The sequence below is a fragment of the Athene cunicularia genome (genome assembly GCF_003259725.1).
Source record: "Athene cunicularia isolate RWA chromosome Z unlocalized genomic scaffold, athCun1 chrZ_part1, whole genome shotgun sequence".
Taxonomy (NCBI): Eukaryota; Metazoa; Chordata; class Aves; order Strigiformes; family Strigidae; genus Athene; species Athene cunicularia.
Genome location: NW_020799142.1, coordinates 12,185,995 through 12,210,699, shown reverse-complemented (window position 1 = coordinate 12,210,699; position 24,705 = coordinate 12,185,995). Strand labels below are relative to the sequence as shown.

The 24,705-nt window shown below is 37.7% G+C and overlaps 1 protein-coding gene across 1 annotated transcript in view; it reads left to right on the top strand.

Moving 5' to 3' along the window:
- Nucleotides 1-24,705, top strand: part of PIK3R1 (phosphoinositide-3-kinase regulatory subunit 1) — a 60,310-nt gene that overhangs the window by 18,413 nt on the left and 17,192 nt on the right. Inside the window, exons 2-6 of the mRNA XM_026865476.1 lie at nucleotides 15,042-15,134; nucleotides 16,850-16,924; nucleotides 19,824-19,955; nucleotides 20,861-21,062; nucleotides 21,257-21,336. Of these exons, the coding sequence (XP_026721277.1) occupies nucleotides 15,042-15,134; nucleotides 16,850-16,924; nucleotides 19,824-19,955; nucleotides 20,861-21,062; nucleotides 21,257-21,336 (582 nt within the window). The remainder of the gene's footprint in view (nucleotides 1-15,041; nucleotides 15,135-16,849; nucleotides 16,925-19,823; nucleotides 19,956-20,860; nucleotides 21,063-21,256; nucleotides 21,337-24,705) is intronic.

Below are 24,705 nucleotides of genomic sequence, written 5' to 3'. Positions count from 1 at the left end.
CCTAGTGTGACAGAGTTTTTTCCTGGATTACTAGGAAATGTTGCTAGCCTCATATGTTATATTTCTCTCTTCGGAAATACTAGTTTAGAAAGTGGAAATCAAGGTGGCTTCAGTGTGGATGATAGATGAGTAATGGGGGAGATATGAAAAATACTCCTGATACTTGGATATTCATTAACTTTCCAGACACTCTAGAAGCATAGGAGGAGTATTCTTCTGTGGAGGCATCTGTGCTGTCTTGCACTAGACCTCTATGCCAAGTTGAAGAAATTGAAGGATATGCTTACTGCATATGATGTTATCTGCACAACCTTTGTGGCTTTAGGTTTTTCATATTTTGTGTCTTCTACATACTGATATGAAGGTTGCATGGGCATGGGTTTGTATATAAAAACAAGACAGAGGACTGAAGAATCATGACATTTGATCTTTGAAAACTAAGAGTGTTTGACTGCATGCTCCTATGAAAGGCCTGAGTTGCAAAAATAATTTATAGTGGGCTAGAGAGACATTTGATGGATTACATGCAAGTACATACATGTGTGTTTCATTATTTGATTGCCTTAGGAGACTGGTGTTTAAGTTGGCAGATCTGCTTATTAAAAGCAAAGTTCTTTGTCTGGCAGGATTACAGAATGCCTGAAGGAGAAACAGACCAAATGCTGAGAGAGAAAGAGAGAACGTGCATTGTGGAGAAAGCATGGGGAAAAGCTATAAAGCCATCAGGAAAAAGTAGACTTAAATGTGGTTCCAATTTGTTCTGTTGGGCTCAAGTTTTGATATCCATGCAAAAGTGAAAGGATGAAGGTCTCTCATTTTAATATTAATGTTCTAGAAAATACAGAATTTTCTGTCATGTTAAGTATGATTTGGTCACCTGTTTGCAGCCTGTCAGAAATCTTTAACCTGTGCTTGTTTTCCTGACTTCAATTTAAAAAAAAAATAAAATAAAACAAAGTTTGCTTTGAAGCTTTATAAAGCATGGTCAGACTGTGGCATAAATGGACTCTAATAGGCTCTGTAACTTTGTTCTTAGTCTCTATTAGCTTGATGCAAGACTACAGTATTTACTCTCAGTATATGTTACATTTCTGCATGTAATTTGATGATATGTAATTTGTAGCTATTTTTTGGGGGGGAAAAAAACAACCCACCCCCAAAAAACCCAAAACCCAACCCAGTCTTTATACATAGTTTAGAACTAAACTATCCTGCAAGGTTTTGGAAACAACAGTCAAACAAGTTGAGTTTATCTGTCTAGAGAAGTCTACACCTGTGGCTTCACACTTTCTTGCTTGAGTTGTGTCCCTTTGAACCTCAGGCAGCATATATTAGAATATTCACTTGGTCCTTTGCATTATTTATTCCTAGCTGAATGCCAATAGAGTAACCAGCTGCCTTGCTTTGTCTCCTAAGACTTCTCAGTTTGAGAGCAAGGTTTGAAATGTGGTAAACTGACTGGTGGAAAGCTGATTGGTGTAGTGAAACACAAGCAAAAGAGAAGCAGGAGGGCTGGCTCCCCTTGAGAGATCAAGAAATATGCTATTATAAAAAACTAACCCAAAAAACCAACAAAATATTTCCCTTAGAACAAGATCTAGATTTAGATGTTTGCTCATACTGATGCCTCTAAAAGAATCTATTACTGGCACATTTACCATGAAATATTAGAACCCTTTGGGATGTGGCAGGTTCCTGTTTAGCAATTTTGAGCCTAGCAAGAATTAGGTATCTGGTGGTAGCATAGCAGAACTTAGGTGAGTTATGCCAGCTGTCTGCTGAATCTACCATTTTTGAGGAGCTTTATCTTTTAAAGGCTTCAGTAAAGTTCTCTGAAGATGCCACAGTTAAGCTAATTAAGATACAAGTTTTTCCAGCTTCATGCTCAAGTTTGAAAGGATAAAATCAGGACAGATAGCTAGAAAGATGTTTGTTCTGATATAGCAGTCAGTTCATGTGAACTATGCTTAAAAGCAGGGAGTCACAAGCCTGTTAGAAGAATCAGGTCAGTTTATAATTAATACATTCCTCTTCATTCTATTCCTTACAGGGAACTTTTTTTGGAAGGATTCTCTATCTAGGAGTCAAGTGAGACATCCTTTCCCTTCTTGGCATGGCCCACATTTAAATCAATAAATAAATTCCCTTAAAAAGGTAAAATGAAATGAGAAGGTGTTCCTTTCTGATATGGCCAGATAAAGGTAACACTGGTTCTTTCTTTTGTCAAGATGCCCAAGAGATTCCTCTAGAGCACAGTAACAAAAATAGAGATGTACATGTAAGACTTAAGGGGTTTCCAATTTTTTTCTTTCTTGAAAGAAAACAACTGGGATATGCCTGGCCTTTTGACAGAATAGCAGCCAATTCCTAGTCCTTGCTGGCCAGTGTGGAAGAAAGCTTACTCCTTCCAGCCAACAGCCTTTCAGCCTCACAAACCTCCACCCATTTCTTACTGAGTCATAGCTGGAAGACCTTTTCACATGTTTGATCACATCTTGTGCAAGTCAAGGATGTATTTTTATTCCTTTATTGCAACCTATAATCAAGATATTGAAAAATGGAGTGATTGTAGCTTTAGGTTCTGTTTGTACATACATGGAACTAGAGCTAGATTTATAGATAGATATTGCGATTGTATATTCAGAGATGATGTATTGGTAGAAGACTAGTTAACTTTCTTGGCAGAAGCAGGATGGTGGAAAAACTTCTAAAAGTTCTTTTTATGTGTGTGACCTGTAGAAGCTCTGTATATTCAACAGATATAAATATTCAACAGATTAGTATTTCTTGGTATTCTCATTTATACATTCAATAGTCCTCTACAGTTCAGAGGCAGTCAACTTGATCATGGATCCTGCTCCTCATGAATTTTCTACACGCAAGTTGAAGAACATCCACAGCACGTTCCCCTGTGCTGGAGTAGGCCTAGTGTAGGTAGCTCCCTGGTGGCAGAGGCAAGAAAGGGAAGCAAGCCAGAGTTCTTGATCAGCTCTTGAGTCTTTGTAGAGGACATAAGGAGAGGTTCTGCCTCCCTGGCTTCTTCCCTGGAAGAGTGGCTTTCATTTGATCCACCTGAGTTAAAAATCACAGGGAACGTCAGTTCTTAACAAGATGTTAAGATGGTTTTTTAGTTTGCACTGCCCCTCTGCAGTTTAGGCTTTCCAAGACCACTTAGAAAATATTTTTTGCAGCTGTTTCAGCTTTTTCTGTCCACACACAGCTTGTTTTCAAGAGGGACACAATTTTCTTTGTTTTAGGCCCCAAGAAACTCTTTAACATTGTAGGGTTGCATGGAGATTGCAAAAGGATTTCTCTTAAGTTGAAGTGCTTAGAATTATTCTTGGGTTTTCTTAGAGAGGCTTTGACTATTGTTTTTACTCTCTCTGAAAATGAATACTCCCAATACAGACTGAAATCCTGTTCCATACCTCCTCACTCTGATATAAATTAATCTTTGGCTTGTGGATGGTGATGTGGAAACATAGCCAGTTTTTCATGCTAGCTTTTCATTAGCACCATCTTTGTTGTTATCTTCAGTTATTTTTTTACACTTCCTATAAACAGATTTTGCACTATATGAATTTCTGCCACACGGTGTACACAAATGAAGGTCTCTGTCCAGTTGCAGTTAGCCAGCCAGTTGACACCCTGACTGCTTTGTAAAAGTCTTTGAAATTAATTCACCACTTTAACTATTAAAGTCTAAATTAAAGTTACTCCAGCAGTGGTGTGTGAACAAACTGGTTTATGGAAGAGAGGTCTTTAAATTTGTGCATTAAGTACATGTACTTCATATTCCATGACGTTCTTTTTGTATAGCATCTTGTAGTGTGAATTATATTGGAATGAGGAAATAATGCTGACATTGGTATGCAGAGAAATCTCAACAGGTGCATGATATGGGTGAAAAAAATCTTATTACATACAGACTTAGAATTTTCTTCTTCATCTGAAACTAAAGACGATGGTGGGATTAACTCTGTAGATCCAGTTCAGGAATTTCCTAATAACACTGTTGTTTCTATATCTGTGTCAGATCAGCTGGTGGTTTAATGGTTGTAAGGATTAACCCACTTCTACTTTCTTAGAAGATTGGCTTTCACCATTGCTGTATTTCTGTTTCTATAGCTAGAGCCCTATGCTTTTTATTTTTTTGGGGTTTTTTTGGGTTGGTTGTTTTGGGGTTTTTTTAAGAGGAGGAAAAGAAGGTTTGAGTTGAAATACATTAGTTTCCAGAATAAAAAAGTTCTTCTGATGTTGGGCTGCTGTTACCATTGTTTGCATTTTTTTTTTTCTGGGTGACTGCTATACACTTATTATTTTTAGCTTTCTGAGTACGTACAAATGATTCCCATAATTCCCAAAAGATGAAGGAGCTGTTTTGGCTTTTATCTGTCAGCAGCTTCTGCCAGTACTTTTATGTAAATCTTCCAGATCTAAACAACTTCTCAGGCACAGTAATACACACTGTCTTTTTCTTGTGGTAGTGAAGAGCTTATTCTTTTCCTCTAGACTGCTTGCCTGTGGATAGTTAGAGGGGGATTTGTTGACATCTTTTCCTCCATTAGTTTCTCCGCAGCAAAAAGGTAGCCAAACAACTTACTGTCTAAATTTTTTATGTATTATGATTATTGAATAAAAAGATGTTTTCAAATACGCCTCTCAAGCAGAGTTATCACAAACTAGACATGGCCTTGCATAAGAAACAACTTCATGATACCAAAAAAAGTAAACAGCAGTAGGAACAGGAATCCTTTACAGGTGGGACAGGTCATTCCTGATGATACAGTTCCAGCATCTCCAGTATCTCACAGTTAACATCCATCCAGCATCCAGTCTCAGTTACAAAGAGCAGATGCTGCTCAAGCACCATTCCTAACCATCATTATGGTTATGTGGAAAGGGAATTGATGTTAATAATCTTTGTAGATTAGTGCCAAACTGTTCAGAAGGAAATACACTTCACTGCTTTTTAAGTAAAAGCAGTTTCAGCATAGGAACTTGCTCTATCTGTGAAATTTTACCTGATGGAGGTCATTGAAATCATCTCACCATATCTCTCCACTGCCTGTTTCAGTGTTCCTTTAAAAAAAAAAAAAAAAAAAAAAGTAAAAAAGTCTGGAGTGCAGAAGTTAATAGCATGGCTTTAATTTCCTTGGGAGAGATAAGGGAGAGTTTGTGAGAAGGCAGCCGTCTTCAGTTCTAAGAGATAGCTTACCTGATCAGAAAACCAGTAAGAGAGTTTTTGTTTATAGAGAACTGTAACAATTTTGTGATAAGGGCTTCTGAGTACTGCTACTACTACGGCAATCTGAATGTTTAATGACAACAATAACCCTGAAGGTTTGCACTGGAAACCTGATAAGTAGGTCACAAGAGGCAGCTCCCATTGGAACTTGCTGTTTGTCCTCACACCTGCACTGTCCACACTACGCTTGAATATTCAGTGTCATATATTCTGTTTCTTGATATCATGTATGGTTTCATGTCAAACCACTGCCAGAAGCTGGAATGGTGTTTTTCATTGCCAGTTAGTATCTCTGGGGAGAATTGAGCAGAATTACTCAAATTGTTGTGGAACTTAGCTCTTTTGTAGCCCTGAGCAGCAATTCTGAAGGAGGAGAAGGGAATATATCAAGCTTCACCTGACAAAAAAAAAGGCGATGTTTTGCACTTCACTGGGTCTGGCTTCTTGGTTGACCTTGTCCTGTCCTTCCCTATCACCTCGTTGCTTGTGGGGATGCAGTAACTTGGTACCCACACCACAGTTTACTTGTCATCTGCTAATATCTCTCTGACTGCAAACTGCTGGCAGAAAACCTGCAGACATCAACAAGATGTGAAAAATCATTGTTGACTTATTAAAATATTTTCTATCTCTGCCCTCAGAATCATCTTCTGAGGACCATGCTGGCTTGTTCTGTTTAGAGACATTGACCTGCTCTTCCATTTAAAGTGACGCTCTTAGGGATTGTGAGAGCACTGCTACCTACTGTGCCTCTGCGTGTCACACAGGGTTTGGGTTAATCCCTGAGACTGAGGGGTAAGGGAATTACGCATCAGTCTGCCACCCCTGAGAAAAGCATGGGAAGCCTTTAGCCGTGTCCCTTACTCCAGACCCACAGGAAGGAGGTGAGACACACCTCTCCTGGAGACTGGCAGTATCAAAGCCTCAGTGCAAGCCTGCTTGGGGTTCAGCACCAATGGTGTCTGTCCTGGGCCCCCTCTGTGGTCCTCAGCTTATTGAGTGCCCTCAATAGAAGAAGAAGAAAGGCATCTTTTACTACATTCTTGCTTATTTCTTGTTTTACCTTTTCTGCTTATTACACAACTCTTTGAAAGAACAGTTGGACAAGCAGGTGGTTTCCCATCTCTTCCTTGGGTTTTGGGAGGGAGGTTCTTATGCATTATGTATGACATTATCATTCAGTGTAGTGCATGCCAGAACATTGCACTTAGTTAATATTTTTTTCATAAGTCTTGTATTTTTTCTTCAGAATAGGGCTGCTTATTTCACTAGTTATGTTAAAACTAACTGTAAATAGTTGCAGGCACTTCAAATCCTAAATTCAGTTCTAGTTTGAAAAGGAGCATTGCAAAAGCTCGCCCATAGAGGGAAGCAGAATACTATCTTTACAACAGTCTTAACTACAGGCTGCCTTTTAGAAATTATCTGTACTTCAGTTGAAGCCAACAAAGAACATCTGTTGTCTTATTTATAGCTCCTTTTTCTAAGAAGTGTATTCTGTAGCAGATGAGAAAAGTGCCTGACAGCTCATAATTCATAAAGTTACTGAGGTTTAATCTGATAGAATATTATCTACAGAATTCCTTACTGGTACAGACAGTATCACTTCCCTTTCAACAGATGATAGAAATAGGGCTCTGTGAAACATTAAATTAATAAGTGTGAAACATGATTAGCATTCACTATTAGAAGTATTAAACTACTATAAAGGAATGTAGTACTCTACACTATGTTGCTTGGTGATTTTATTTTTCTGCTTCTTTGTGCAGCTAAACTAAGAAGGGTAAAGAGACCCCAGATTTCTTGTGGGAGAATTGGTACATCATAAAGCATGACTTTCTATATCAAATCAAAGCTTTGTTCTCTCTAGTTCTGCCATCTATTGTTTATTTTCTTACACTAATCTGTATTTGCCTGGGCTTGTTTCCCTTCTATTCCCATAATCGCCCCTTATTGTCCTTAGCCCTGCGAGTGCAGCTGGTGCAATTTTATGAATGGGAATGAAGAGAGGAATTAGTTCTCCTGGCCCCCCAAACTTCCTGCATAATCACCATGTACATGATAGTTTATCAGTCAGATTATTGCTTGCATATATGTGCTGATAACCCTGGAAAGTATCTAGACAAAGTATTTGACTTGTCTTAGTTACAGCACTGACTTACACAGGTAACTGTGTCTTTTCTGACATATGTGTAGCAAGGATAAAATGAAGTAACATTCAGTTTTTATTCTGACCCTTTCAGGTTCAGTGGGTTGTGCTATAAAAAGCACAGTCACAACACACACATTTGTCCTCCTGCAATAGTGACTGTCTGGCCTTGTTCAGTTAAGTGCCACACATATTAAACAAACTGTATACATTTTTCTACAAAAGTCAGTTTGAAATGCCCTTTTTCAAGCTTATAGGTGATGTTGTCCGTACCTACCTCAACAGGTACTGCCACAGTCTGGAGATTCTGGCTTTGTGTTTTGAGTGATACACTGGGACTTACTGGAGTTCAGAAGGTCATGCTGGTGAGAACTGTAGTCATTATCCTTTGGAATAAATCCCTTGGAAAAATTCTTGTCACTCTGTATTACTGATAGAGGATCACAGCAGAAATATGGATGCTTTAAAAAGCTATTTGAAGTCTAAAAGCATATTAACAGAGTATTGTTTATCTGTCAGGTTAAATTGTCAGTAAGATGCCCTAGGAAGGGTGTTCTGCTTTATTCAGGTGTTTCTCCATTGAAGACAAAGGAAAAAGAGTAGTTGACAGCTCATAAACCATTTTTTTCAGTACAGATCTGTATTTCCTTCTGTGACTAAAATCTTCTTCAGCATAGCATTAACACAGAACATCTGAATGAATTCACTTTGTCCTTTAGCTCATATCCAACACCTACTGACTGATAGAAGATGTAGACTCTGCTGGCCGCATAGTATTGAAGGATTTTAGACTTGGCAGTATTTTCATGCAGCTTCGCAGTTGTACTCCAGTTACACAAGGTCACCAGCAGGCATCATGTCCCTATTCCTCTTAATAGCTTTGGGGTCATTCATATTGCAATAGATCTTGACTCACAGACATTTTTCTGCCTCGATAAAAATGGGCTTCTTATGAGCTTATAACATTGGTAGGCCAGGCCATTCCTTTTTCTCCTGCTGGGATAGTCTTCACCTTTCTTAATTTCTCTCAGAACTAGTCTCCTTTGACTGCCAAGGCCTCAGTGGTATTCTGAGTCCACAGTCTGCCTGATTGACGACATCTAGTAAAAATGAAAGACAAGTAATAGTAGACAGACTTATTAAACCACTTGTAATGATGTGTTAATTCACTGAAACTTAAATTTCTTTCATATTTTTCCATTAATAGTGTTGTCTTTTAAAATCTTTCTAGTGAACCCAATACTGGAGAAGGTGGTTAAGACCTGAACAACTCTTCCTCCTGCCATTTTCAGTCATGCTTTCAGCCTCTAGGAGAATCTAACAATAGCCAAATCATCTCAGTTCAGTAGAGATATTTTTCTCTTCCAACAGTTGCAACTGAATTTGCTATCTATTACAGTTCTCAGTTTATTTGAGACACACAGTGGCATCAGCTTCTTCATCTTTTCTCTCACCTTCTTGTCCTTCATCCTTGCCCAGTGAACACCTTTTGCTAATAGCAGCTGGGCAGTTCTGAACACTATTTGCCTGGTTTTTGGTAGTGCTATTAGGCTCTCTGAAATTACAAATACCAAGGCAAGTCTATGGTCCTCAAATCTCAGAGTGAATTTCTCTCTGGTATTTATTTGTAATACCAGACTTATATTTTTCTGTCTTGATCTGGCATTGAACCCAAAGATTTCTGTGGAAACCTTCTCCCTAGGGTTTGGGGAGATTTTAATCTTTCATACACTTCCACTGAAAGTTTCTGCAGGAACTTGCTGCTTATTAAGACTATAAAAGAAACATATAATGGACCATGAAATGCCCTCTCGCTAAAATTTAGGACTGATGTGTCAGTAAGAGTCATTTCACTCTCTGTCAAGTTTTGAGGCTTGTGTGGCCTTTCTTCCCCAGTTGATGAAAACAGGTGCTGAGAAGGCCACAATGGCTTAGGCTCTGTATCTGGCCCAACTGCCATGGCAGGGCCATGAGAAGCATTGTGCCATGCTGTCACCTGTGCGAAGGCACCTTCTGGTGCTTTCCAGTGTTACATGATCTGAACTCACTTTTCCGCAGGCATAGCTTTTGGTGTATTCTCAGTGCAATCTCCTGAAGCACTGCTGTCTCTGGTCTGGGGATCACTAGCAGTCAGCACACAGGATTACCTGGGACTCCCCTCGGTCCATACCACAGCCTTAAAGGGTGTCCAGGAATGCCAAATTGCACTCGTTCCTAACCTGTCTTCACTTGAATTTGACACTGTATACTGACAGGTGATTAAATTCAGCCATTATGGATCCTTATTGAAATGCAGATTCTGTTTCAAGGAAGATGGGTTATAGTAGTGGAACATTTTTCAAATTTCATTTCCCATACCTAGTAGTGTACATAACTGACTGATGGTGCCACTGGCAAAAGTATTTCAGATGCTCAATCAGACATTGTTTCTTTAAAGTTTGCTGGCTAATCTTGTTGGATGGATTATCATAACTTACTTGACCCTGACCATTTTATTTCTTATTCTGTGTTGATTAATATGCTTATGTTTATTATAATTAATTTCAATGCTGGTCAAACCATTCATGTTTGAACTTACTGTATGACTTTCAGACAAGGATATGGGTAAATCTGTGCAATGCATAATTCACTGTATTAGTGCATGCATGCATGTATGTAGAGTGTATCTGCTCACACATAAGCCATTTGTGATCATCTTAAGACCTGAGCTCTCAAATATTAGACTTTTATGTAGAGCTTTGTTGTAATCCAATGCAGTATGTATGCACAAACTTAAACAGTATTTCTGAAGAAAGAGGAACATATATGGAGTAATCTTGACTCAGAGCTCAATTCAAGTAATGTTAGTATATAGTTCCTGTGAAATATTTGGATATTAAACTCCTCTCCGTGGTGTGTATTGTTACATTTTAAGTTTTATATACATATATATATATATATATATATATATATTTAATATTCATTTTCGTTCTTCTAGCAGTAGTGAAAGATTTGGCTTAGAAGCGTCTGAAGCCAAATTCCAGCTTTAAATTTCCACTTGTTGTTGCCAGGTACTAACTCAAAAGTGAGATCCCTTCCAAAAGGTGCAGCTGTGTGTTGGTTTCATCTTGCACTTTGTAGCTCTGTTGGCAACCCTTGAACTTAAGATATGCTCTCATTTCCCACAAGTTGCCATTGCTTTAGAGCTGTTCAGGCCTGTCTGTATCAGGGAGAGGGAAGAGTTCACAGATTGGAGCAAACCCTAGCTTGTGGTTCATCTCATTGGTTCTCACTGTGGCAAGGTAAAATTAGAGCTAGTGGAAAATCAAGCTTTTATCACGTGTCATAAGAAGCTTCCTTACTATCTGGAGACCCACTACCAGACTTGTGACTAGAAAGAAGACATGAAACCTGTATGACAGCTTTTGAAAACCTTAATAGTTTGGAGACCGTGGAATTTTCAAAAAATTACAGAAATCTGGAGGGAAAATGATTGCTTTAAGTGAAAAATTGATACTGGATTGTAGCAAAGGGATCTACAAAGTTGCTCAGATTATTAAGAGTGGATTTGGTTCTCCAAATCTCTATGCTGTGCTGCAGCATGCTTCAAAGCCAAAGATATTTTTGAAATCAGGTACCAAATGAGGTTGCATGTAAGCTTTTGTTTGCTTCTCTTTTACTAAAACTGGCCTATCTGAAAAGTTTTCTTCCATAAATCTTAATATGCATGATGAGTTTTATTCTGGAATGCCTAATCTAGAGTCAGGACTTTTTTAAGGATAACTTGTATTGTGGGTCTGGGAGTCAAATTGCATTTTTGCCAAAATTAGGTGTAGTTTTCTTCAGTTTAGCCTCTGCCATTTCCTTTCAGCATTTGGAAATTGAAGGGCACTGTTCCCAAATTGGTCTGTCTTCCTGTGTAAATGTTATAAACTGGTTTCAGTTCTACAAATACTGTTGTCTTTTTTTTTTTTTTCTGACAGATGTGTGTTTCGTGAGGCCTTTCACCTTCAAATAAACACAATTTACTATTCTGTGCAAAAGTTGAGAAGTTTAAAGTACAAGTTAGTATGATGCTATGAGTTAATTATATTGGAGATGGTGCAACGAGTAGGAAATCCTAGAACAGGTGGGATACTAATTTGTTAATGCCACCTTCTATATGCTGATGAAGTGAATTTTTTTTTCAATATTGCTGAGCATTATAACTGTGTGACTTAGATGTATTCTTCTGTCACTGCTACATTGAAGGTAACTGCAGGTTTTTTACCTGCCATTGTGTGTGTATATGTGTGTTTGTGCCCTTTTGCTGTAGAGCTTACACTTACCGGTGTGTGCACCGTATTAAAAGAGAGGTGAATATCCTGAGTTTTCAGTCAAATACACAAGTATTTTATAGTTAGACATTTATGGGATGTACTGTCATTATTTTAAAGGCTCTCTTCATATCTAGAAGTTCAGCAATGACTTTGGTAGATAGCACTTGGCAAAAAGGAATGGTATATAGGGAGGAAGAGACATCAGAAATCCTCTTAACTCCTAAAATCTTATTGTTTTTCCAGTGGCATATTTCAGATTAGCAGAGTAGTGTTGGAAATCTTTTCTTTTAACTGGTGTCACATTTGATTTACATACATTTGTTCTGTGGACATACTATAGATTTTTGCATAAATACAAAGGTAAATGTGTAGCTTCCCAAACCCTTTCACTTTCACTAAGAATATTATTGATCCAAGAGTACTGTATAACAAAAGAGTTTCAGTAGCAGATTATGATCAAACCTAGTTTATAGGCTAATATCCTGATTAAAGTGTAGATGAAAAGCAAGAAGCATCAGGTAGGTTGCAGGAAGAGGCGCTCCTTATTTAGGTAATTGAGCACAGTCTACATGCATCCCATTCCTTATGTATCCTGGAGGCAAGCCATTTTCGGTAGTGCCTTTCTTCACCCTGCAAGGACTTATTCCCATGAACTAAGTCTTCTCTTGACATTGAGTTCTCCTTCTTGCTTTGTTTGGACTCCATCCCTCATGCAGAAAATCTAAATCTAGTGGGAAATGGTATTGTTTTTCTAAATATACCTTGTTAATAGATATTTGGAGTGTATCTCCCAGCATCATTTCCATGGTTCTCTCTTGCTGCTTAGTAGCCTGGATGCACTGTCCCTGAACTGCAGAACTGTCACCTGAAATGTTTCAAATGTCTGCCAGGTTTCTCCTCCTTCATTTCTTCTTTCTTTCCTCAGTTTCAGTTTAGGCTGTTGACTGTTGCTACATGCTGCCTCCAGCTGGAATTATGAGCATCTTTGTTCAGAGGTGATGCAAAAGTTTTGCAAGAGGGAGAAAGGTACTTACTTAATATGACTAGCTACCTTAGAGAGCAGAAAGTTACTTTTGTGAGTAAAAGTATGTAAACTCTGTTCTTAAAACCTGTTCTTCTGCTACCATGCAAGGGATGCATTTTATGGCCTTAGTATTCTGTGAGTCTATTAGTATGTCATGATTTGGGTATTTCCATAGTATACCCTTTGATATGACACTGATCTGATCTTTCATTTCTTCTTCCAGTAGATTTGTCTTCATTAGATTCATAGTCTGAGGTCAAAAGGATCTATTTGATCCAAATATTACAAATCAAATGGTCTGTATTGAAGCATGCCTCAGCAGAGGCTGCTTGGAGTCAGCATCTGCCATTTGAGCCCAACTTGTGTTTGATAAAGCACATGCAATGTTAAGCTAAAATAACTGTTCCAGGTGGAATCTGAAAGTGATTTGAACATGTACAGAGATGAAAAGTCCATTCCTTCCCTGAGTAAGCTTGTTCTGCATTAATAACTATACTTGGAGATTTGTTAGTCAGCTACATTATATAACATGTGCTTCCTTTGAATTTAGCTTTTAATCACAGTGTTATACTAAGTCAATTATCTGACAAAACTTTTAGAGTTTATTACATCTACTCATTTGCATTTTTCAGTAACTAAGGTGCCACCAAGGAAGGAAGTAGTGTGGTTTTTAACAGAACCTATCCTCTAAAAAGCTTATGCAGACAATCCTTTGTTACAGTGCTGTCTTCTACTGCTTTATCATATGAGTCTAGTATCAGGTTTTTCTTTATTTTGCCCAGGACTGATAATGTAACTAGCATGTAGTCATCTTGTCCTTTCAGAGTGCAGATCAGGCACTCTAACTCTCTTGATCCCCAGGAATTGCTCTGATTTTCTACAAGTCATTAAAAAGTAACATCAACAGGCCAGAGATCTGGTTAGGCAACTCTTTCAGGATTCCTGAATGCTCATTGTCTGGGCCTTCTAAGTTAAACTGTTAGGACTAACAGATGTTTTTCTAATGGCCTTCTCAGTTATGAATGGACTGGAAAGTATTCCATCATTGTCTTACCATCATTCTGCTGCATTTTGCAGGGGACATGTCTCAGTGTCCCAGTATGCTCCTCCACTTCCATTACTAGTAATTATTAGTTATTGTATTGCATTTCTATGCTTAATTTTCAGCACTTCCAAACTTCTTCTGTATGTTCCTTGCTGTCTTAACACTTTTAAATTCTTTGCATTTTTAGAAAGTTATGTAATTGTTGCTTCCAAAATAGGGTGAATTCTGTCTGCTTTCTCTTTCTCAGTTGTGGTATATTTAATCTTTTGGCTATCTCAAAGCTCTTCATTAAAAACTCTCTATTCATATTTGCTGTTGTGTTGTCTGTGAGTTAAACTGGGCAGAGATCACCACTGCTTAGGCAACTGGCAACTTTTACTTCAGTGGTTAAGCTTTGTTTATCAATCGTAATCCATCAAAGTATGACAGATGTTTCTGGCAGTAGTTTAATAATATCTTTATGTAAACATTCATGCTTTCCAAGAGTTAAACAGGACTGCTCTAAAACTTTTGAATTACTCTTTTGGCAAAAATAGTGCATTTAGAGATAGATCGTCACTAACTTCACAGACCCAGAACATTCTTTTATACAGTTTGTTCTCTCTGTGAAGAAACTGGATTGCATGAAAATTGACTTTGTATAAAATATGTATGCAGGTTTGTTGGAATCTGCAAAATGCCCCTTTCTGATTATACTGATATTTATGCTTAACTAGTCATTGTAGAAAAGAAAATTCATGCTTCAAGAAAACTATACTGTTAATAGTATTATTCTTGAAAATAGAAAGCAAACAGAAGTCACTGAACTTTTGTATGAATGTGAAACACTTGTTTCTACTGCAATTTCAAGCCTTTGTAAGTCTGTTTTACCCAGGGGATCAGCACCTCCAGATGGTGATGTGTTTAGATCCCTCATCTAGTGCACACTGGATGTAAAGGTTTCAGACCAAAAGATTTTTTTTTTCTTTTCTTCCTTGCATTGTATTTCTTTCCATCCATCGAGTGCAATCTTTTACTGTGTTTACTTTTCCTAGGCAATATGGAGAGTGATTCTAGGACTGACTGAGATCCCTAAAAGAAAATGCCATAAAAACGCAATCATCACAATTTTTATTCAGCTTTCTAATTACTTGTGGGGTGTTCGTATTTAGACCTGGCAAGTGGGATTTTTGTTCTGTACTTAAAAATTAGCTGGTTGTATTATGTGTCATGACTTTCATAAACAGAAATTGCATTCACCTGTAGCTTGGCTTATTTTTCTTCTTTTTCTTTTACAGCTTTTTCACTTCCAGATCTTACGGAACAGTTTGCACCTCCTGATGTTGCTCCACCAATTCTTATCAAGATAGTGGAGACAATTGAAAAGAAAGGTAGGCTGAAGAATGATCTACCAAGGCTTGTTGTTATTTATGTGAACCAAGACTGCAGAATTGGATCCAGAGCTAGCATCTCCCCTTTCTAGAGCTGCTAGTGCATCACAGTACCTTAACAGATATTAAATAATTTTAGTTAAAAGTTTGTTGCACTGATTTCTGATCAGTAGAGACTACTTGGACTGTAGGAGCAAAAACAAAGCTTGCCTCAAGTGACATTTAATAACTCAACTATTGTAAGTATTACTGAAAAGTAAAGAAGAAAGCTTTAGTATTGCCTTGTTTTTTCTAACCGATAAGCACCTTAAGTGGTTATAGAAACACCATCATAACATTGAATTGGATACACAGCCAAAGTAATGTTTAGCTCCAAAGCGGGGTTGGGTGGGAAATTCAATATGGGAAGGTTACAAGAACTGTTTCTATGCTTCAGGAGCCCGTTCTTTATTGCTGCTATATGCTGACCCAGCCAGTGTTCTTTTTATGTTTTTTTTTTTATTCTCCTGCTTTCCTGTATTGATGTCTCTCCATCCTTTTGAAGCTTTCCCATTTCTTCTACCATGTCTTTCATCTTTTGCCTAATTTCTTTCTTCCTGGCTCCTCCCCTGTTGTCACCTTCATAGTCCTGGTGCAGTAAGGAGTAGCTCAGTGAGTCCTGCTTGTTCAGTGGCCTTTGTCAGGGAACAAGAGGTAAAGTGATACTCTGCTCAGGCTGCTGTCCTTGGGGACATAGGTTCTCACATACTGCTGTGACACTTCAAGAGAATATAGGCCTTTCCTGAACAAATAGGAGCTTGCTAATATCAACGAGAAAGGCCAGTATTTAGTAACATATTGCATAAGCAACTAGTGCTTCCAGGAAATTCCACTGATACTATTAAATCATTGGTGTTCTGCATCCCAGCATATGGTGTCTTTCCTTGTGTCTTCTCTGTTTTCACTGAAGTAGGAAAGCTGTAAACAATATGTTTCACAAAAAAATGCTGTATTGGTATCTTTTATTCAGGTGGATTATCAGACATATTGTGTGACACATACAGACATTTTCTCTCACACCAGTGATGTGACCACTCACCCTACATACACTCTGAGGTTACAAGCTCTATGGATAGTTGAAGGTGATCTAAGGGTTGCCTGTCCCATAGAAGGGACTCTCTGTTGACTTCATAGGGTGCTAAAAGTTAGGCATGCTTGTAACTTAGAAGTCTCAGTTAAATCTTTATGGCAAACTAGGATGTGTTAGAACTTTTGTCATGTCCCTGGCCCACTCCTGTGGGGTGGCCTGACTCAGATTACTCACTTCTTATGCACCTGAAAGACCTGGTGCTTCCAGCTGACATGTAAAGGAAGATCTGGCTCCCACGTTGCTTCTGGAAGGTGTTTTATTCCCTGAGGTATGTGAATCTGTTTCCTAGTTCTGGTCTTCTGCAGTCAGCCCATATAGAGTTGTACAGGATATATGGGACTGCTAGCATCCCTGATCCTCCTTGGCCAGCTCTTTATGCAGACACAGCAGTTTGCTTGTACAAAGAGGTGTCTTACAGCCTTAAAAAGCAATTGCATTCTGTAATGTGGTCGGTGGTAGTTGGATGACGGTGGAAGAATGTTGCTCATTTATACTGCAAGTACTTATGTGAAGAACAGAGAAGTATGTTGTGTTATGACAACAGTCACTGGAATATTAATGTATCTCTATCGATTTTGATTTGAAGGTCTGGAGTGCTCAACTTTGTATGGAACACAAGGCTCAAGCAGCTCAGCAGAATTAAGACAAATTCTTGAATGTGGTAAGTACAATTTTCTTCCTTAAAGCTCTAGTCAGATCTTGTGGTCAGACTGCTCCTCTTTTCTTTGCTCCCCTACTCAGCTCACATATATATATATATATATATATATATATATATATATATATGCTGGTTCTGAGCTGGTTCTGAATAATATAATAATTTTAAAAAAAAAGTAAAAAAGGTTTCTAACTTTTACACTTAATATGAAAGGTATTTTCCACCTTTACAGGTTGTCTTTTTTTCATGGCTTCACTGCATGCTTTTTTCCAAGAAAAATTATTTTCATCATTTCTTGATCACTTGCTTGTTCAAGACTGACAATCACACTGTATAGAGAAAAGATGTTTTGTTCAGAAGCAAGATAAAGATACCTTTTCCTGTAATGCTGTAGGTTATTATTTTGTAAACAAGTGGCCATTTGTTTACATACTCTTCTGTGTTTACATTTTTTCAGTCCCCTAGGTGGGGAAGCAATAGCTGCATATTCCCTGCCTGCTACAGAGATCATGCTGGAAAGGAAAGGGAGAATTGAATTAATGTTCCTGCAGTAGGCTGGGTTCTCAGGTTTTGGACAGTAAAATGCAGCTACACCGCATACCCTTTCAAGTTTCCTGAAATATATTTCCTTCTCTTTCTGGTACTCTTTATTTCTACTTTAGGCCTGAATATACTGGCATGGCAACAGCAGTTTCAGTACAAGAGATCAGGAGCTATTGGAGGGAGGAGTGCTTAACCATGCCTTGCAAACTGAGGTGCAGTGTGGGGTGTGAGCTTCCATGTGCATAAAAGTATAAAAATACAAGGGCTAGAAAATGAAACTGGTTACCTGCCATGTTGCCAAACAGACAAAGGAAGCGAACTCAAACTGTGAATTAGCTCTCTTCATTTTTAGTAATTTCAAATATTAACAAAATGAACAAGAGATGATACTATGACATGTCTGTTCCTTCAAATCAAAAGTGCATCCTGTCCTCTGCTGAATGTGGTGGGAGTGAAGAAGTATATGAGTGCAAGCAGGGAGAGGAGATATGCACATGGTGCTAGCAGCCTCAAGCCATATTTTTAGTATTGTAATTATATTTTCCAAATAAATCAAGATTTTCTATACCACCAATATGAATGTATCTCTTATTTATGTGAGTCCCTTCTTAAGTATCTAAACTGAAGTGTGCTTTTATGAAAGGTTCATCTGTGTCCTGAGATCAAGAACTTGTGGTTTACATGTATTCTTATTTGAAATTTAATTATGTTTGAAAAAAGAAAACAGGACTTTACTTTTTAGTACCAGTGTATCTGTCAGAGTTCTCTTAAAGATAGGATCAGAATCTTCCAGGACAGAGCTAGTGCAGTGAATGTCCAGATATGTGGATACAGACAGATCTCATCTCCTCTGCTTACTCTCTTTGAATTAGTAGACTGTTAATTCAGAGAGCGAAGGTAGTGTTGGTCTCAAAGTGGTTGTTTGGTCTTGAAATTAATTGGACAACTGCCTGTTAGAGCTTCAACACAGTGTTGTGGAGCTCCAAAATCAAAGCTGACTTGCATCTGGACAGCTCAGCAGATGGAACAGTTCAGGTCTGTTTATGACATTACACCCAAAAAGCTGCAGAATACCACAAGTTTATTCTTACTCATGTATTCATTATAATAATTCAGAATATTCTTCAGAGAATGGCTCAACACTGAAAGAACAGGATTTAACTTGACTTGTGAAGTAAAAAACATCCTGTGATCAAGAAAAGTCTTGAAAACTATTTCTTACAAATCTGTGGTTGGATTCTCTGACACATAATTGCTCTTGTAGAATTCATACCCACACTGCAAGTTTTTTATCATCAGAGCCATACATAATGTCTTTATTTCTCATGTGAATTCTTTGGTGTCTGATAAGAATTAAGCTCATACTGAAAGCTTTCCTTTGGGGAAAACAGACAGGAGGTAGAAGAGCACTAAGTTGCTCACTACACCTTCCTGGCTGCCTTTTTTCACAGTATGTGTAGACATATCACATATCTGACTCTTATACTTCCCTGTTAAATTTAGTCTAAACTGGCCAAATAGAGCAGTTACTTTCCAGTGGAGCTGGCTATCCTAGAAAGCTGGTCAGTAATAATACCTCTAAATTCTTGTACCAAATGTGGATCTTTCTGTAAACATGTAGGACGTTACTGCACCAGAGTTTCATGCTTTAAGATGAACCCTAATGTTGCTTGCAGTAATTAAGTATTTCTGTATTTTCCTATTTTTATTTTTGCTGCTGATATAACACTATCAAGTAGTCCTTTATGTGACACTTCCAAACCTTAGCCCAAGTCATAAATATCCTGGAAGGATATCAGGTTCCACAAGATAAATCCTAACAGTTATATAAAACACCGAGCCCCCAGTTCTGCATGTGTATATTTGTTTCGACTTACTCACTTGAATATTTACAGACTTGGAGCCCCATGTTGTTAATCAAACTTCCAGTCATAATAGAAGTAGCTACCAGTAGAGAAGCTGCATTTGCCCAAACCCTTGACGAATACTTACACAAAATATTTACAGGTAAAACAGACACCTCTTAAAAATATTCTGATGTTCCATAACATTGCCAATATGCAGCAAGTCACTACCATTAGTGTGAGTTCAGCCCTGCATTGTGTATGACAGAAGGCCACACACAGCCGTGGAAGTCATTTGGTTCATCAGATGGCAAAGGCCTAGGCATGGTGTTGAGCACTCTGTGTTCTTCACCTCAAATAATGTTTCTTGGTGTCTTACATTCTTTCTTAAGAGTTATTTCCTGTAAACCAGATACAAGTTAGGAGTTTTGACTTGGTATAAAGCCCTAATATCATAAGCCTGTATATTTTTCCATTTTCAAATGTCTAAAAAGTATGTCACTCTTGCCCTTTAGATGCCTCTTCACTGGATTTAGAGACATTTGATGTGCACACTTTATCAGATGCTCTCAAGAGATATCTCCTGGATCTGCCAAATCCCATCATTCCAGCATCTGTTTACAGTGACATGATTTCTGTAGCTCAAGGTATGATTATCACATTATTTCAAATCTCAGGCAAAAAAACCTTTTACTGGGGTTCTGAATATCTGGTGGTCCAGCTGTCACCTGCAGAACAGGGAAGATTCTGCACAACCTGACAGCATCTCAGAAAACACGTATACCTTCACCACTTTTGATGAAAGCTGTTCTAACTCAGATCTAGACATGCTTTATTTAGTTACCTATTTAAGTAAACATAATGGAAAATATAAGGGATAGCACAGTTCTCTTCATTTTAGTAAGCAGAATGACTATAGAAAAACTGGGGGGAAAAATCAAGGACTTACTTGTATGTAGAAAGCTAATTTTTAACTTTTTATCAGTCCTGACAAAGTAAATGTGTTAGAGGTCATGGTGTTCTGCAGTACGTTGGGAGATGCAGATTATGAAGTGAGAAATACATGCATGTAAGATTCACCATCTACAGTGGTCATTTCAAACAAGTACAGCTTATAGGCTTTCAACTTGTGGGCCAAGTATTCTGTTATATATCTCAGGACAGGATATTGTTACTGGTAACCTTCAAAGTTAGAACAGCACCTGTGAGACTTATCTAGTGCATCTCAGAATTACCCAATCATGTGTGACACTAAACACAAGACAGCCTTCTACCAGTACACTCTGAACACATTGTGGTTTTTACCAAAATTCATATCTGTTTCCATTTGACTTTTAAATACTTGTTCTTTACTCTTCTCTAAGCATTTCACTTTTTTTCAAAAGAAGAAAGAAGTCTGGCAGCTCTAATGAAGGACAGAATTTGTTTTGTTTTGGTTTGGTTTGGTTTTTTCATAAATTTGATTGCTTCCAAAGGAGTCATATGTAGTTTCATTTTACTTGTGGAATGTTCCTCTGCTGATATCAAGAGCCTTTTATCTGTTTGCTTGCAGAAGTGCAGAGCTCAGAGGAATACGCACAGTTGCTGAAGAAACTCATCAGATCTCCAAATATACCTCCCCAGTATTGGGTCACACTCCAGTATTTGCTCAAACATTTCCTCAGAGTTTGTCAAGCCTCCAGCAAAAATCTCTTGAATGCAAGGTCTCTGGCTGAAATTTTCAGCCCTTTGCTTTTCAAATTCCAGATAGCGAGGTACGTGGATCATCTGTACTTTATTTTGTACTATAAATATGGGATATTGTATATAAAAGTTAATGAATTAATTTTCTGACCTTACTTCTAATGTGGAGGGCATAGTTGTAAATTTTTTCAATGTTTTTTTAATAATTCTAATGTAAACTTTTGCATTTTTTCCTAGTTCTTACTGCCTAATCCATCTCTTACAGCTCTGATAATACTGAACACCACATAAAAATCCTAGAGGTTTTAATCACAAGTGAATGGAATGAGAGACAGCCTCTACCAGGTAAAAAAATTTTAAAAATTAAAAAATTAAAAAAGTTACATACCATTGTTTTCTTAAATATTAAAATTTAACATACAGACAATATATGCTTGTTGTTTTTCTTTTTTAATCAAAATTAATCCAAAAGTGCATAATTACAGAACTAAGTAGAAGTTGTTCATATATTCTGTAGTGGTATGCAACATTTTTCACTAAAATCATTTTAGTACCCACAGTTCGTACAGCCTTAAGCCTTTCTTTTCTTTTTCAGTAATCAGTGAATAGGAACTTGGGAATTTTTGAGACCTGTAAACCAATAGAATGCATATCAGGGTGGGGGTGTAAATTCTCAAAATTTTATTTAATTTTCACTTCCAGGCAAATTTTCTTAGAACTCTACTATACTCCATAGAGATCATCAGAAGAAAGTAAGATTTCCCCCCTTATTTACATATATATTTTTTAATCTAGAGACTCAAAAGATTTATTTATCAAGAAATAAAAACCAGAAAATATTAAAACCCCATTCAGGAAAGTTAGACTACACTTGCATTGTTTCTGTGAGCAACTAATTTACCCAACAAACAGTAAAACCCACCTCTTATTCATGCAAAAATCCCTGGTTTTCAATCAAATACTTGGTAGGAACAAGGCAGAGTTGCTGACAATGTGCAAAGGAAATTATTAATACAGGGGGACTTCAGAAGTTATCTTAATGTAATTCCTTTTACGGCTTTTTAACAGAGACTATCCTAACAAACTATAGGGCAGTGGTGAACAGAACATTGGGCAGGCTGTAACTTTCCCGCTGCCCCATTCAAAGTACAAAGTAAAGTTCATGTCAGTGGGATTTGTAGGGCAGCTTATGATTTGAAGAGCTAGAACACAGCAGCAAAAAAGTGGCAGCAGGAAAATGCCCAATTTATCATATTTCAGGTAGACTCATTGTATAATCCCCTTCATCAACTAATGAAGATTAATTTAAAATTGATAAGATTTTTGTTTCTGCTGCTTTGACTGGAAGGCTTGTCCAACCTTGCCCGCTCTATTAGTTAGGAGCTTTTCCCTAACATTTAGTGTACATCCATTTTCAGCTAGTTTATACCTATCTAGTTCTGTTCAATTTTGTCAAAATAGCTAAGCAGACATTTCCATAACCACTGTGTGTGTTCCTTTTTAGTGCTTCTTAATAACCAGGAAAGTCTAAACTTTTAATGACTACTTGTCCTATTTTACTAAGAATCAGCAAATAACCGCTGATTGTTAAATTATTTTCTTTGCTATCTGTTATAAGCCTTAAAAAGCATAATATGTTATTGAATTGTCTAATACTAGAATTTGCTGATAGCATTCTTAAAAATCTTATGTTTGCAAATGCATTAGAGTATGCAAATTTATATGGATAGAGGCACTGATTGGGAGGTTACAGAGGTAGAGTCAGCAGTGAGAGTTTATTAACTTGCACTTAAGAGATCACTTGGTTGCATATTGTGCTGAGTTGCTTCATGTGAGGAAAGTGTAGAAGTGAAAGATGTGGATGTTAGAACTTACAAGGAGGACAAGGAGTCTAGTCATCTTGAGAGTATCATTAGAGCACTTGAAGGAATGTGGCTGTATCCATCACATTTATAAGGTTTGACACTACATTAATAATTATAATCTAATATTTGCTTGTTTTTAATATTCCTTCTGCATTAATTAATATTTCACAATGCACTAGTTTATTTTGAGGGTCCTCCTGGGATTTTTCATCTGATCTGTTACAAAAACAGAACTCATTCCCTGTGCATTTCAAAGTCCATCTGGGGCAGTGGTATGTTTTTTAGTAAAACATTTGCATGTCTATTAATATGCTGAAAAAAAACTCAGATAAGAATTTGCAAGCTTTGTAGTCTATGGTTAGTTAGCCTCTGCTCCTAGGCCTGTAAAATGCCCAAATAATTTTCTAAGTTGTGTCTTAATAGAATGTTACCTAAATTTACAGGATTAGGACATGAGTCTGTTTTCTACGCCAAAATCACTCAGTGACCTGATCATCTGAAGTGCTCTGTTTTTATAGTTCTCATGGAAGATCTATTTCTCAGACATACCATCTTCATGATTCTTGCTTGTAGTGGCTTGAGTTTCCATAAAAGCTGTTTAGAGACATTGTAATAAAATGAGATTCCTAGAAAAGATAATTCATTTTTTATCACAGAACAACTCTGGACTGATTTTTTTTTTCTGTGTCATAGAGTTCAACAGCAAAATATGCATTTTAGTTTGTGAATTAGAATAGTGCTTAGCCCTTCACAAAAGTTAAAGTACTAAAGTTAAAGTACCTGTTGTGCCTGTGTGTGTGAAGGTAACGTTGCAGGAGAAGTAAGATTGCAGAAATGGTTGTGTTTTGGATAATTGGTAAGCAGATCCATTTTCTGATCCCTGTCTCATTCTTCGAGTTTATCAGTAGGAGAGCCAAAAGATGCTGTTAGTGGGCAAGCTAGGTCATGTAGCATTCCATTTTAACACCCCAGCTTGATAAACAGCCACACAGGCTTTAATTCTCTGCCTGGTTTTACCTGCTGGTTTTACAGTGAGAAAGAACATGCATGTCTCTAAGTATGCTATTCAAAACGGTAGTGTTAGAAGAAAATCTTAATTGTAAGAGATGATAGCTAACAGTACTGCTTACGTCTCACAATCTCACACATTATTCAGAGGTGTGAAGGCATGTGTGCTTTTAGATGTAAATATTGAAAAATAGACTATATTTGTAGGTGTAGAAGACTGGATGGGGGGTTTTTTTTTAGTTAATTTTCAAGGATTGCAAAGTCTTCTGGGTTTCCTGTCTGGAGGAGGCCTGCCCTGGATGGAGGGCAGTTTGGAGCTGGTAGCAGGTCATACAGAGGATAGTGGGGTGATAGAAGAGTTGGGAGGTGATTTTCAGGGGAAACTCGGAGATGGAGTCTTCTTGGGGTCAGAGAGTGTTAAGGAGCATGGATTGGCTTTGGGTGTGTGAGATGTGTGTCTTTTCACAGGAAGGCAATGAAGAAGGGGGACATGGTAGAAGATCAAGGCGATGTAGGAAGCTGGTAAGATTGTGGGCAGACAGGCTGGTGAGGAGCAGAGAAACAGCTACTGCAGAGGGGAAAAAGCTGCCATCCTGTACAGATGAATTGAAGCCTAGCCTGTGCATTAACTAAAGCTGAGCTGCTTCATCTAGACTGTTTGTCCCAGTTTATTCTTGTTTCCTAGGCTTGTAAATATCATTGCAAATAATGGCTCAAGCTGTGAAATACTGCAGTTTTAAGCATGAAGAGGTACGTTTTACTGCTCATGGGGTCATAGGTAAGATTAAGTGAGGTAATGAGACTGCTTTACACCTAACCCACTGAGGATGGGATTAGAGTC